This window comes from Cyprinus carpio, chromosome B13 (genome assembly GCF_018340385.1).
Source record: "Cyprinus carpio isolate SPL01 chromosome B13, ASM1834038v1, whole genome shotgun sequence".
In the NCBI taxonomy this organism is placed as follows: domain Eukaryota; kingdom Metazoa; phylum Chordata; class Actinopteri; order Cypriniformes; family Cyprinidae; genus Cyprinus; species Cyprinus carpio.
The window spans coordinates 25,068,387-25,085,085 of NC_056609.1; the positions used below are offsets into that span (position 1 = coordinate 25,068,387).

A 16,699-nucleotide genomic window follows, 5' to 3' on the forward strand; every position below is an offset into this window, starting at 1 on the left:
CTCTGGTTCTCTGGATAGCGTCTGGGACAGGAAGTGAGCTGGACTGGGATTAAGGGACATGCATGTGTCTGATTTCTCCATGCACGGCCAAATGCGACACATGTCCCTTGTGCATGGCTGCCACCAGCAAACCCATCTCTAATTTCACTCGGAATCTCAGTTGTTTTCACTTCAGTTCAGTTCATGTAAATTTAAAGGAATTTTATCATTTTTAAGCATCTGTTGCATGTTGTTGATTACAATAGATAATAATTCCAACTTTTCCCTAAATTCCTGTAGTGCAGTTTTATGGAAACCTAGCTGGAAATTGTATAGCACATTTCAAATGAGCAATTATCACACTATTTTGAAAAATACTGTCAATTTTTTGCATCCTTATTTGCATATATATTTGCATATTTTAATTTATGTAATGAACATGTAAACCTAGTCATTTTCACACAACATGCCCAAGCCTACCAGAAAAGGAATGCGATGTAAATGCACTTTTTATGTGGAGCTGTAACCATAAACAAAAGGTCATCTGCCTAGATTAATTTTCCCACCTCAAAAGGATGATGTAGACAACTTTACATCTCAAATGTAAGCACAACAAAAAATATGAGCCTTTTAAACTAAGTATTCAATATCATATACTGAATTGCTTGTACCTGGACTGTTTGTGCTAATGACATGAATGACATCACAAATTGTGGGGCTCGTTGAATAGCTGCATTTCATTTCAAAGCGATCAGACAACTAAATGTTTTGCAACTACAAGTTTAGCTATGGCAGACAGCACTTTTCCTCAGAGAGAGTATTTGTATTGCCATCCGAGTCTTTGCATACCTGTAGCTGCATGTGTGGTTATCTTTCTCTCCCTGTCTCTTTCTTTCAAACACACTCCTTTTGTTGTAGTTGGTTTCCAGTGGTGTCTGCATGTAAATGAGTCTTCTGGAGAAGCTGTGGCTTAGAGTATTAGAATGCACAGAGGAAACAGCACAGATATGTCAGCGCTTAAAGTGGTTTTGACCTGCTGGGATCTTACCCCCCCTACAGCTGCCCTGTCCTTTCACAGCTATAAACAACAGAGCAGAGCAACAGAGAGCAGGTCCAGTGCTTCACAGGACATGCTAGATGAAGGCTCTTTATCACAATCCTCTGATATAATTATTGAACCCAAGTGGATGCTCAACATAAGAGAAACACTGACATAGCCTAGCAAACACATTAGAAGCCTGGGGGAAAACTAAGAACATTATTAAAGCAAGCATGCTCATGTTTGTTGCTTTACAGAGTGACATCAAACCACAGCTGTTCAATATCTTTACTATAACTAAATAAGTTGTTGTCTTTTAGAGGAGATACAAAATTTACATTAAATGCTGATTCATCAAATTAAACACATATATGTAATTTCTGAGTCAAGACTTCAAATTATAACATTTAGAAAAAAAATGTAACTGGTTGCCTGTTACAGTTCACTTTATAATTGCATACAGTGTTATAAAATATTTCAAATAAATGCTGTTCTTTTTAGCTTTCTTTTCTTTCTGTTTTTCTAGTTATTTTTATACAGCATTTTAATAGTTTTTCACAAAAATATTAAGCAGTGCAACTGTTTTGAACATGGACAATAATCAGAAATGTTTCTTGAGCAGAAAATCAGCATATTAGAATGATTTCTGAAGGAGCATGTGACACTGGACTGGAATAATTGATGCTGAAAATTCAGCTTTGCATCACAGGAATAAATTACATTTTAAAATATATTACAATAGAAAACAATTATTACCTTGTAATATTATTTCACAATATTACTACATATTGTTTACTGTATTATTTGGATAAAAAAAACATAGCCTTGGTGTGCATATGAGACTTTTGTAAATTTTATGTATCTATTTATACATTTTAATCTAATCTATCTTTTCATATCTTTTATTTAGACTTCTGTCCTGTTCTAGGATACAGTCCTTATTTGGTGAATTGATGTCCATGTACAAGATTTCTGACAGCTTCAGTTCCAACCTGTTGTGTGAACATGCTGGTAGACTCCAGCTGAACTGCTGTCCATTCCTTTAGCTTTGGTTCAACACATTTTTAGCTTTTTCCACATACACCGCCTTCTTGAGTGCAATATGATAAAGTGCATCTTACAGGGAACATTTTTGTGTCTGTCATGGGGGTGTGACAAGTGTAGTTTTTATTGTTAAAATACAGTCTTTTTGTGGTGCCAGTCTGTGTGTGTAGTGTATGTGTGTATTTCTGAGACTGTAATGCTCAGGCTGGATATCATCACTCCATTTGAAATGGAGAAACATTTGCAGTAGGTACAAGAGAGAAAGAGTGAATGGCCAGAAATGGCCAATTTAAAAGTATACAACAAAAGCTGCTATAATTTTCTTGCCTTTCTAGATAGTAATACATTAGAGTTTGTGTGTATATACAGTATATGTTTGTGTATGTAGCTGAGTTATCTCTGTCTCACATGAGGAGGATGTCAAACATGACAGTTTGAAATGACAAACCCATTTGCTGCTATGCTAGTATAGATTATACCTCTATCTCAGAAGCTTGAAAGTCGTAATGCTTTGAGTTTGAGGGATAAGCTCATGGACAAGACCTTGTGGTATACACATTAGGTATCTCAAACTGTGGTCCTGCAGCATGTCTGATGAAAACTCGATAAAACAGCTGGCATTTTAGTTCTGATATGTGTTTTTGTGTTCGCTGATTATGGAAACAATACCCAGTAGTGATCAGTTTGCATTTCAGATACAACTTGCTTTGGCCCAGATGAATTTAGCAGTGGCCATCAGTAAGGAACAAAAATTAAATTTGTTTTCTGAGGAATTTTCTGTGCAGCCATCCAACTGAGATATAAACACTTGATGCTGGAGGTGTTTTGTTCACTGATAAAACTTTTACCTAATGAGCCAGCAGCCCTGTAGTGCCATTTCAATTCACCATCTGATGCATACTACACACACAAATGGCACACACTGGCAAAAATCACCAGTTGTAATCTGACTGGCTTCTAGCAGTTTCCTGGAGTCAGGTTTTTATCAGGTTGCAACATGAGCTCTTCTGAGGAATAAATAATTGGTGGATTTGCAAACATTTGCAATGTTCATGAGTTTTGTTTGTAGCGTGCAGTAAGTAAAGAAGTATTGATAGTGTTTTTTGCTTTTTCCAACTGCTCAACAATGACGTAAATATGGATTAGGAGGCTTTTTCCTGTCTAAATGGGGAGTTTGCATAATAGAAACAATTTTTTTTTTCCTTGGATGTTCATACTAATTTCATTGCAATCAAATTCTGCCTGACTGCAGCTACATTTTTCAAATTTCCCAACTGCATTTGATTAGTTTTGCATTAGATTTGGGATAGATCATCTTGAGACCATGCAGGTCAAAAAGGGTGCCATACAGGAAGTCAGGCTGTATTTTTGCAACACTTTGATGTATTGAAATGAAACCAAAACTATAACAATGTCAGCTGTATAAAGGCAGTTTGGTGAGAGCACCACCATCTGGCCAAAATGCCTAAAACACGGCCAAGTCGTGTATGTTTTTGTTATTTCTGCATAAAAAGTACATTGTGGAGTCAAAAATGGATTAAAACCATATTAAGATGCATAAGAAAAGCCAGGATGCCTGGATTTTTGGTGTTTAACAGTTTTGCAAGAAAAAAATGTTGCTGTTCAAAACGCAAAATAGAAAGTAGGAGTCAAAAAATTGTTCATATTGTCATGACATTTTATAGATGTAATTGCCACATTGTCCTGAAATTTAGAATGTTGTGCTTCCATGTTATGAAGTTCTAAAAAAGCTTAAAAATTATAAATAATAATGAGTACACTCATAGCCTTTGAGCTACTTTTTATAAATTTGCTAGACTTAGTTAAAAATAAATTTATGTTGAACAAATCTACTGATACATATCTGCTTAGACTTACATTGCGCCTCTGGGTTGACTGGTTAATTGTTGCTTGTAGATAATATTGAATCCTTTTTGTTTTTTGAAAAAGTACATGTTTTGACATAATAATAGTACATGATGTTCTTTGCAATAGTTTGTGAACTGAGGCCATAAAATAACAATATTTTGGGAAGTCGTGGCCTAATGGTTAGAGAGTCGGACTCGCAATCCAAGGGTTGTGAGTTCAAGTCTGGGGCCGGCAGGAATTGTAGGTGGGGGGAGTGAATGTACAGCGCTCTCTCCACCCTCAATACCACGACTGAGGTGCCCTTGAGCAAGGCACCGAACCACCAACTGCTCCCCCGGGCGCCGCAGCATAAATGGCTGCCCACTGCTCCAGGTGTGTGTTCACGGTGTGTGTCTGTTCACTGCTGTGTGTGTTCACTGCTGTGTGTGTGCACTTTGGATGGGTTAAAAGCAGAGCACGAATTCCGAGTATGGGTTACCATACTTGGCTGTATGTCACGTCACTTTCACTTTCATACAATCTTTAGTGCTTGTTTACCTTTCTGAAAAAGTGACTGTCAAGACTTTTTTGCGATCTTTTTCAAATTTCTGTGTTTGTTGACCCCCATTCATTTTCAGACTCGGACTGCATATATTTGGCTTTCTTCTTGCTTTTGAAATGAATAGGAATTGTCCTTGAGAAGATGTTGTAAAAATTGAAGTGATGGCACAATTTCTCTGGAGAAAGAGCAGAAATGGAAATCTCCGCTCTGTTTCCTGGATACTGCTGTTTATATTAGTTGCAGTGCATCCGTGTTTTGAGAATACCTTGCAGTCGTATTCGTTCACGCTCCCTGAGGTTTCTGCTGTCTGTCATCTCTCTGGAATGATTCATTGAGGGAGACAGCACTTGAAGAAGACATGCTGGTAAAATCATGAAACCTGTGTGGCTCCATCATGCAGTCTTGGTCTATTCTGGACCACAAGACAAAGTGACTTTTTTTTTCCTTCTTCATTATCTGAAATTAATTAACCTTACAAACGCCATTAAAGTATGAAAAAGTGGGAGTGGAGAGAGGCAATGAATACCATGAAGTTAATAGTATCAGTGTTTCTCACAATCAATCATTTGACATAAAACTTTAACACTCTTTTTGCAAATGTAGGTATTTTCTTCAGGAAATGCTGTATTAGTCAAAATGTTTTGTGTTTATTGTGTTTTCTCTTTAAATGAGAAAGCCTGTGTATGACACTGTTTGTCACCTTTAATATCTGCCAGTAAATCATGAGAGTGAGTCTGGTTTTATGGGAGAGATGGATCTGTCAGTATAGGGTTGGAAGAGAACGGGTCGTGTCAGGGCAAGTGTGGTAGTGATACGTTTCCTCTCCCTCATGAATAATATTAACTCATGTGCTATCAGAAAGCATGCTGGGACGTGTGTTGCCTCTGACCACACAGCTTCTATCTCCATGTTAATTGAGAACATCATTTTTATCAGTGCTGCTGGGATGAATCTCTGGGTGTTGATGGCCTGCAGGGAAACTCTACTGAAACTCAAAAACCTTCTCATATCATACATGTGGCTGGGTGATATAGCTAAAAAATTATTACCATGTATTTACACATGTATGAATTGGAGATTTTTTGTTCATTTATTCATTCTAAACTAAGAAACAGTTACAAAACAAAATAAAGATAATAAATAATTGCAAAATTACTTGGCATAAATAGTAAATATTATATTATATTATATTATATTATATTATATTATATTATATTATATTATATTATATTATATTATACAACAACAAAACATGATAAGCTGTACGAATAGTTGCATATTATTTTTATTATTATTATTATTATACAATTTACAGCTATATTAAATGTAAAGTATTATTATATTAAATATTTTAAAGCTTTTTGTTTTATTGTAGTCATTTGCATATTGTGTTATTATACAGTGACAAAACATGATAAGCTCTAAGAATAGTTGCATATTGTTAAAATAATAATAATAATTGTTATTATTATTATAGTACTGTTTCATAACAAATAGTCATAAAGCATATTATATATTATTGTTCTAGTTCATTCCTAGTTAAAATCTAGTTATTTTTAATAATAATTATAAATAATAATATATATAATTATTATATTCAATTATTAATATTAATATTATTGATATGCAAATAATATTATGTAAATATTATGTTAATATTGTAGTCTGTTTCATATAGTTTTTTGGGTGCTTAATATTACTTGTTACAAGGAAAATTGTGAATATTCAATATACTGTATTGCGCAGACTCATACATAGCCCTGATTAGAAATTAGATCTGCGTCCAGCTGTGATGTTCACCATTTCCTCCGGCGCCTGAAATACACAAATAAACCAGAGGATATAAGCTGTGCTGGGTTTTGTTAAATAGACATTTGATCTAGCTTTAAGGAGGGATTTAGATTCAGGTAAATATGGAGTAAATTTGAAATGCAGCACAAGTAATGTTTGTCTTCATGAACATATGTTGGCAGTTGTGTAGGTGGTTGCTGTTAAATTGTTGTGTGTATCTGATAAAATCTGATCCGCCACGGGGCTGAATGTCATTACGGATCCAAACAGGAGCTGATTTTCCCCTCTCTCTTTAATACACAGCAGAGAGTGGGTGTTTTAAACAGTAAAGTCACCGCCTGCATAACGGTTGTTTTGCACTACATAATAAATCTGCCAGGATTGTCTGTCTCTCCATTGTGTGGCTCATACCTCTCTTTTTGTTATTTGCTCTCACTCTTACTCTCTTTCTCTTCCTCCAGGCAGAAGAAACTACAGGTGTCAGATGAAAGTCTGAAGTATTTAGCTTAGACCCAATGAAGTCAGTCAGGCACAAAACTCAACTCTGTCTTAGCAATACCTCTCATGATAGATGTATTGAAGAGAATTCTGTTTATTCTTTGTCAGTTATCAGTCTGATGAACTTGGATCAACCTAGATCTGTAAATTTGTAGTCGTATCTATAATTAAGAAAAATCAGTTAAAACATACTAGACTGTAAATGGAAAGGAAATTGAGATGTGTTGAGTCAAACGGTGAGTAAATTTTAAGCAAATTTTCAGGTTTGAGTGAACTATTCCTTTAAAGATTACCGTTCACATGATTTATACCATGATTAAGATGCCTGTGTAAATACAGATCAATACAAAAATACAAATCCATGCTACAGATGTTGCTTGAGCATGATACAGTCAAACAACTCTCTTTAAAGCAACATTTACTACATGACTGCAGCATGATGACACTAATATACACTAATATGCCAGCCAGACTGATTTGTGGTCTTGAGAGAATATTAGCTGTCCATTCTGGATTGGACCACTATCTCTTTCTTCCCCTGTTCAGAACAACACCGTTTCCTTGGGCTATTAACAACAACAACTTTCAGTAAAACTATCAATACTGTTGAGATTAGAAAATATGACTGAGAGCGTCTTATATCAATAAAAGATAAACAGAGCTGTAAAAAGTGTTGTTAGTGATGTATAATGAATGAATCTGAGCTTACTTTGTCACAGCTGCTGGGGCATTTTGTTGAGAAGAAAGTCTGTGATTCTGTCACTTCAGACACTTCCTACATCAGTGTGTTACTGCATGTCGATGAAGCACCTAAAAGGGAAAAACACAAAAGTCTGCTCACTTTTGTTTCTAAATATACCTGAATTGTACTCTCAGCACAAATGTGCTCGTTGTTATTTTTGTCAAGCACCACTTATATAGCCTGCAGAAGAGGCTGAAGCTGTATGAATGGGCAAATCTTTCAACTGGGTGGTGGTTTATGTTTACAAAGCAAAACCATGAGGTGACATCCATTTCTTACTACATTTGAAGGTCGCTAGTGTGAATCAATCACATCATCACAATTGCATTTAAAATATTTAAAAGAAAATGTGCTTTACCTCAGGCCATTCAAGATGTGTTTGTTTCGCCATTGGAACAGACTTGGAGAAATTTAATATTATATCACTTGCTCAACAATGATCCTCTGCAGTGAATGGGTGCCATCAGAATGAGAGTCCAAACAGCTGATAAAAAAAATCACAATAATCCACAATTAAGCCCTATTTGGACAATAATTGTTTCACATGGGGACGCAAGTTATTTTCACCATTTATAGGGAGTAATCAGTGGTTTTATTGGTGTCCGAATTCAGAATGTCGATGTTTATCTCTCACCACCCATGTAATAATACTTGGACGAATCACCTACTGTTTTTTTGACAAACACCAAAGTCTTGTGGTAATTTAATTGGCGCCTGAATCCACATCTCTGAGTTTATAAGAAGAAATTAATTCAAAATTCACTGCCGACTACCCACCACTGTGCAATGCAATTTTAAAATGTGTATTATATACAGTTATATACAAAACTGTTTCACATATAATTATATACAACTATACTGCATCTATTTCCCTATTTTTCAACTGGAGATTTAAATAATCACACAATAAATAGGATTATATATTATAAAATATGCTTGGAATAATAAGAATACATTTTAAATAAGTATTTTTTTTAAATAAATTTTACACAATAATAAGAATAAATTTGTACATAAAATTTATTTTATTTACAGCAGACAATCATGTGACTGGCGATGCGCGTTCCCAGGTTCGTAGGATCACAGAACTCGCTCCTCCACTGTGAATAAATCACCATCCGAATCCATGTGTTTTATCACTGAGGTTCCATGTAAATTTATTTTTACAGACGTCCACATGAGAAGCAATTGCTAGGGCTGCCCCCGACTAAAGATTTTTCTGGTTGACTAGTAGTCGTTCATTTGAAGCATTAGTTGACTAATCACATGTTTATTCAGAAATGATTTAAATCATAATAATGAGCCTTCAATTGTCTAGTCTACATAGCCTATACACTTAAGTGCACGCATAAGCTTGCCACAGCACAGCAACTGTAGAATTAATAATTATGAATGTTATGAATATTGTAATGAATTGTGAAGTTCACAGAGACTGAGAAGCCAGAAAGTGCATCCTGTTTGCTTTCATTATTTTACAAAAGAGCAATATTTTGTTGTTATTGTGAGTGCTTTCTCCAGTGAAAAAGTCCAAGCCCTGTTGTTTTCTCACAACAAAATCCACCGACATATTTGTTTATTTTACTTCTGATTCAGAGGAGACAGCTTTTTCACATTATAGATAGAGGATTATGTGAACTATTCCTCGAAGACACTGAGACACCATTTACATTTATGTATTTGCATTAATTTACACTTACATTGCATTCCCTGAGAACTGAACCCATAACCTTGGCATTGCCAAAGCCATGTACTTTTGTTGGAGCTACAGGAATTCATTTAATTTACAAAACCAGTCACATCAGAACTTTTAAATACACAAAGAAATAGGAAACAATGCAATGCTCTCAAAACCAGACTTTTTGCTTTTTTAGTGTACAGTCAACTTGATACAACATAAGACTTACAGTGTATTGACAATAATAAGTGTTGACTTACAGTGACAAATTTTACTATTGAATGAAATGCAATATATTTAATTTTTTTTTTTATTGAAAACTTAGTATTCAGATACACACTGCAAATATTTGCATAATTTGCAATAATTTTTGGAAATGGTGAGCTCATTTAATGCCAGTAATCCTCTGTAGGATGATGGCTAATGTAGTTCTTTAAGGGAAAACTGACGTTATTTATTTGTTAATTTATTTATTTAAATTAAGCTGAACTTCATGTTTATTCTGTCTTGCAATTACAAACAGACAATTAATTTTCAGTTAATGCTGACTTGATAGTTTCAGTGAGTGTGATTTTCACGTGTTGAATCTACATTCCTGCTCTGTATCTTACAACAAACGATTTGTTCTCCTATATGCTGTGGTTCTTAGGCTTGGGTGTGTATCTTGGTGTGATAAATAATGAATGTATTTACACTTCATATGATAAATAACTCATGTGCCAAGTTAGTATATTTTGAAAGGATGTTTATTTCCTGTTGTTATCAAAGTCTATTAAAAGATTTGAGTCCATCATAAATTCAGATGAATTCCCCTGCATGAGGTGAGTCAGTCGTTGTATTCAGACTCTCACTGTTTATTTATGCTTCAGTGTTTTCTGATTATTTTTCATCACTGCTTGAACTTTTCTCTCTATGCAGTTTGAAGCATTTCAATATTTTTTTGTGTGAATGCAAATCAATAATAAACACATTTTGACAAAATACAGCATCATTTCCAAAAAGTCACTTTCACATACATCAATGTCACCTTGTTTTCATTGCTTTAGTGATGACTATAATATAAACCTGTCATCACGAAACCTGTTTATCACTTTGACAGCAGTCCAGGCCTCTCAAAAAATTGAAGTTTTTTAATATCATACAGTAGTTCCTTCTTCCTAGACAGCTGTTGACAGCTTATGTCAGTGTCTTAAAGACACACTTTCCTAGAATACCGTCTCTTTCTCAGGAATGCTGTCTTCAGTCCTTGTATTTCTCCTTTGAGTCCACACTTTGATGATGAAATATCCAGCAATCTATGCTGCAATTTTTGTAAATGTTTAGTCACATGACTGCTGTTTATCATTATGGTTTGAATTCAGCAGTTATATAATGTTTTATTATTTGTATGTATTACATTCAAGTTTGTGGCTGTTACCTTGTTTTAATTTTTTTTGAGTAATTTAATAAATAAATTTGCACATAACAACAGCAATGATTATTTATATACAGTATACACACATATATATATATATATATATATATATATATGTGTATGGTATACACTGTATATAAATAATCATTGCTGTTGTTATGTGCAAATTTATTTATTAAATTACTCAAAAACATTAAAACAAGGAACAGTTCATATATATATATATCTATAATTATATATTATATAATCTATATAAGGATATATATATATATATGAACTGGTCATGAGATGTTGATATTTTTGTAAAATAATAAATTTGTTTTCTTCATGTATATAGTGCAAGCTTGAATATTATTAAAGGGATAGTTCACCCAAAAATCAAAATTATGTCATTAATGACTCACCCTCATGTCGTTCCAAACCCGTGAGACCTCCGTTCATCTTCGGAACACAGTATAAGATATTTAGATTTAGTCCGAAGCTTTCTGTCCCTCCATTGAGAATGTATGTAGTACGGTAATACTGTCCACGTCCCAGAAAGGGTAATAAAAACATCTTCAAAGTAGTCCATGTGACATCAGAGGGTCCGTTAGAGTTTTTTTTTTTTTTTTTGAAGCATCGAAAATACATTTTGGTCCAAAATATCAAAACTTACGACTTTATTCAGCATTGAATTCTCTCCCGGGTCTGTTTATGAGCGCGGTTCACCTCACATCCGGTTCGCGAACGAATCACTCGATGTCAAAACCAGATCTTCTTGAACCAGTTCACCCAATCGAACTGAATCGTTTGAAACGGTTCGCGTCAACAATAAGCATTAATCCACAAATGACTTAAGCTGTTAACTTTTTTAACCATGGCTGACACTCCCTCTGAGTTCAAATAAACCAATATCCCGGAGTAATTCATTTACTCAAACAGTACACTGACTGAACCGAGCCAGATAACGAACGAAACATTTTCATTTACTCAAACAGTACACTGACTGAACCGAGCCAGATAACGAACGAAACATTTGGAGCTGATGATACTGCGCATGCGTTGATTCAGACTGACACTCAGCGCGTCGTCTGAACTGAACTGGTTCTTTTGGTGATTGATTCTGAACCGATTCTGTGGCTAATGTTATGAGCGCGGGTAAACCGAAGGCTTCAATCAAGGGCAATCATCGCCAATGAAGTCAGGCTGTTTACTTTTGGTTTTCGAGCGCGAAAAAGAAAATGGTGAACCGATTTCGGCAATCGGTTTATTGAATCAACTGAAAACTGGTCCAAAGAAACCGGTTCGCGGCGAAGAACAGAACTTACCATCCCTCACTACCGGTGATCCGAAAACCGATGCAACCCGGTTCTTGACCTCGAGAACGAGTCAACTGTTTCGTTCGTTATCTGGCTTGGTCATCAGTTCAGTCAGTGTACTGTTTGAGTAAATGAATTACTCCGGGATATTGATTTATTTGAACTCAGAGGGAGTGTCAGCCATTGGTTAAAAAGTTAACAGCTTAAGTCATTGGTGGATATAATGCTTTATTGTTGACGCAGCGAAACCGTTCAAACGATTCAGTTCGATTTTGGTGAACTGGTTCAAGAAGATCCGGTTACATCGAGTGATTCGTTCGCTGTCGAAACCGGATGTGAGGTGAACGCGCTCATAACAGACCCGGAGAGAAGTCAATGCTGAATAAAAAGTCGTAGTTTTTTGATATTTTTGGACCAAAATGTTATTTTCGATGCTTCAAAAAATTCTAACGGACCCTCTGATGTCACATGGACTACTTTTGAAGATTGTATTTATTACCCTTTTTGGGACGTGGACAGTATACCGTACATACATTCTCAATGGAGGGGACAGAAAGCTCTCTGACTAAATCTAAAATATCTTATACTGTGTTCCGAAGATGAACGGAGGTCTCACGGGTTTGGAACAACATGAGGGTGAGTCATTAATGACATAATTTTGATTTTTGGGTGAACTATCCCTTTAAGCTTGTACTCTAGGTGACATGAATAAAACAGACGATTAGATTGTTAATCACAATTATTTGACAAATATATCAACATTTCATGATCAGCTCAGATGGCAAGAAAAGCTTTGGGTGTTGATGATTAGGAAACTGCATGCACACACTGATGGCGTGTTTTCTGATGTGTGTTTCAGCTGTCACCAGTGTGAAGTTATGGGCCATCGACAGACAGTGTTTTCAGACCATCATGATGAGGACGGGACTCATCAAGCATGCAGAGTACATGGAGTTATTGAAAAGGTGAGCAGCTGTCTTGTTATGGAAGTGCATCTCTTTCTTCATAATCTGACATCTTAATTTGCATAATGGCACCCAGAGAAGAGAGCATGGGGCCTATTTTACATATTAAAGACGGAATTCTGCATTGTTGGGCTCCTTAGCCAAACTGGATGAAAGAAGTATTCATCAAAGACTTTAAAGACACTGAGGCAGAACAGATGAGTTTCTTGGAAGATTCTGCAATTCATTGCCACAGAAACTCTCTATAGCTCCCGATCTCCTTCCTCTCCTCCTTTCATGATCTCACTCTCTCTCTCTCTCTTAGTCTCTGCATCTTATGTATTAACATGAGAAAAATGAATAGTAATGCAATCGTTTTTAATGAATCATCTAATGTGGTTTCATCTAATGTTAATGATATTACCCCATCCCTGCTGCTGTATTTATTATTTGAATAATTAGACCTAATTTTGTCAATTATGCTTTGAACTAACAGCCGTTAACGACCAATAGCAATGTGTGCATGTGAATGCATTAGACACTGAGCTGAACTTGTGCACTTTACTGATCTGGTTTATAGACCAATATTTAGATTTCATATTTAATCCTGAGCTAGTCCAGACATTCTTATGTAACAATGTGCAGGCATGTGTGATCCCATGATTTACGCCTGATATAAGCTACTAAAGATTTATCTCTTATATATTGATCTGTTTAGTTCTGAATGCAAAATATTGAAATAGTAGTAATAATAATAATAATAACAAACATTTTCTTTTTTTTTTTTTTTTTTTTTTTTTTTTTTTTTTTTTTTTTTTTTTGTGTGTATATTAGTATATATTATATTAGTGCTGTCAAAAGATCAATCGCTATTAATCACATCGAAAATAAAAGTTTTTGTTTACATAATATATGTGTGTACTGTGTATATTTATTTTGTATATTTAAACACACACATACAGCATATATTTTGATAATATTTACATGTATTTACATGTATATATGTATATTCATATTAATTATGTCATATATAAATAATATTTAATATATAAACGTAACAAATTGTTCTTAAATATATACATGCATGTGTGTGTATTTATACATGATAAATATACACAGTACACACACACATATTATGTAAACAAAAAGTTTTATATTGGATGTGATTAATCACATTACATAAACATTTATGGATAATAAAAAAAATCATGCATTCACTTTTTTTAACACTTTTTTTTTGTGGTTTATGCTTTTTCTTTTCTTTTCTGAATTTTTTCCAGTAGCAGTTATTTTAAAAATAATGGTTTGATCTTTCTGACATAATATTTATGTGAATGACCCCGACTTTTTTTGATCACAAAAATCGTTGATTTTTTTTTGTGGTGAATAATAATATTATTTTTTTTTTTTTTTTTTTTTTTTTTTGTTATTATGTGTGACTGTGGAACAAAAAAAGTGTTTTGTGTAAATTTTTTCAATAAATAAATAAACATATAACATTTTTTTTCTGAAAGCTGGATAAATAAGTTTTCCATTGATGTATGGTTTATTAGGATCTGACAATATTTGGGCGAGATACAACTATTTGAAAATCTGGAATCTGAGGGTGCAAAAAAAATCTAAATACTGAGAAAATCACCTTTGAAGTTGTCCAAATGAATTCTTAAATATGCCTATTACTAATCAAAAATTAAGTTTTTATATATTTACTTCAGGAAATGTACAAAAATATCTTCATGGAACATGATCTTTACTTAATATTCTAATGATTTTTGGAATATAAGAAAAATCGATAATTTTGACCCATACAATGTTATTTTTGGCTATTGCTAAAAATATACCTCAGCGACTAAAGACTGGTTTTGTGGTCCAGGGTCACATATGTTCTTGGTACCAAGTTCAAGAATAATGATGGAACTTGCCAGAGCAGGGTGTTATTATCTGTTTTTGTACTACCCTTCAACCCCTGGGTTATTGGGTTATTAAGATATTTTAAAAATTACCAATCTGTGCTTTTATTACTGGGTGAATACTTTAACAATCTATATTACAGTACATAAATAACACATATAAAGTAATATATATATATATATATATATATATATATATATAATATAATATATATATATATATATATATATATATATATATATATATATATAAAATGTAAAATGTAATATCTGTTGGTCCTTTTAAGGCTTAATCACAATATTGGGTGGATGTGTCCCTCATTGTCTATAATGGTTACAGGCCTGGTACTTTTAATCTCAGGGGGGAAATATGATTTCTTAAAAGTTCATCAGCAGCCTTTTCAAACTAAATGATAAAGAAAATAAGATCTGTCATTTTCAGACCAAATATTAGCTCAGAATTGCCTGTGTGTAATCTTTGTATCCATAACACCTTTAGGTTTCTCTGCTGCAGTCTTACGCTAAACTGTAATAGGAGTCTTTAATGGACTCTTGAATTTTTTATGGCATGTGAAAAATTTATGCAGGAGCAGCTATTGATGTATGATCATCTCATGACGCGCAGCAGTGAAACATGGATGCAGCCCATCCCTTAAAACGTGTGTGCATTTGCTAATGCAACAGACAAAGATGCCCAGATCTCATCAGGGACAATCTGCAGTCCCTCAGGACAGCGGATCAGTCGGCCTCTCATGCCATCTCATCCTAAACATGATTCATTTAGATTTAGATAAATTACAGCTTTTATTACGTAATGCAGATAATACCTTGGCTTTGTGGCAAATTAGCTCAGCGTATACAGATTAGCCAGACACAAACCTTTTCCTCCATTATGCAATAAATGACCAGATATGTTTAGAAATGTTGTATCATGGTGATTGAGGGATATTATTGTTGTTTCCGTGGCAGAGAGCAGCTCTGGGTTTATTTCAATGTGTAATGGGGACCAGCTGTTTCAACCATATCAAGTCAGACTAAAAATTCACCCAGTATACAGTGTGAATAAGCACTGAATTACATAAAGTGTGGGAAATGAAATTAAAATGTGTTGAAAGTTTCTGAGGATAATAATGAAATACTCTTCAGCTTTGGATAAGAATGTGATTGTTTCATTTTAACAATGTAATGACGTAAGTTGTCTCTCATTGACAGTGTCCTGACGTTCCGGGGTCTTCCAGAACAAATACTGAGCAAGCTGGCTGATGTCCTCGAGGAGGTTAGAGATCTTCCTGATCCTTTAGCAAACAAAACTGTTAATAAATCTAAGCATTTATATCTTTGTGGACTGATTGCTCAGCATTCAAACTTTACAAGCACCACTCTAGCTTATAGCTTATTTACTAGTCATTTTTGTTAGTTAGATAAGCTAATATTAAAGGAATCAAAAGATATCCTGTTTTATTTATTAAGATTTGGCACTTTGGATCAACTTTGATTCACAAACCTTCTCATTATGTTTATTCAAATTAACAAAATGTAGCATGTTGCATTATTTTACTGCTGTATGGTATTTTGAATACCTTGTTGCATATTGCTAGTTTCATGTCTGTTTATGTTAGCAAAGTCACTTTCAGTATCCTTTCTTCGAAAGTCGCTTTGCTAAAAAAAGTGTGTAGTTTCATTCCCGGGAAATACTCCAAGCATGCATCAGCCACTAAAAAGTAAAGTTTAACTTAAACTTAAAAGTAAGTTTAAAAGTTGGTCACTGGTAAAACATCTACTTTGATATAATTGAATATTCAATATTCACAAATATTTTATGCCGCTTATAAGTGTAATTTTAGTATTATGTATATAGTATACTATTATAATATTAATTAACATTTAAATTAGCTTTTATTTTTATATTGTCCGTTTTTGTTTTAGTTTTAGTTTTAGTAAATTTGTGCTTTTAT

General features: G+C 34.1%; 1 protein-coding gene across 2 annotated transcripts in view; it reads left to right on the plus strand.

Annotated features, from left to right (window-relative positions):
* Positions 1-16,699, plus strand: part of prkg1a (protein kinase cGMP-dependent 1a) — a 55,810-nt gene that overhangs the window by 20,239 nt on the left and 18,872 nt on the right. For both annotated transcript variants that reach the window (XM_042737418.1, XM_042737417.1), the window contains exons 4-5: positions 12,750-12,855; positions 15,957-16,020. In XM_042737418.1, the coding sequence (XP_042593352.1) occupies positions 12,750-12,855; positions 15,957-16,020 (170 nt within the window). The remainder of the gene's footprint in view (positions 1-12,749; positions 12,856-15,956; positions 16,021-16,699) is intronic.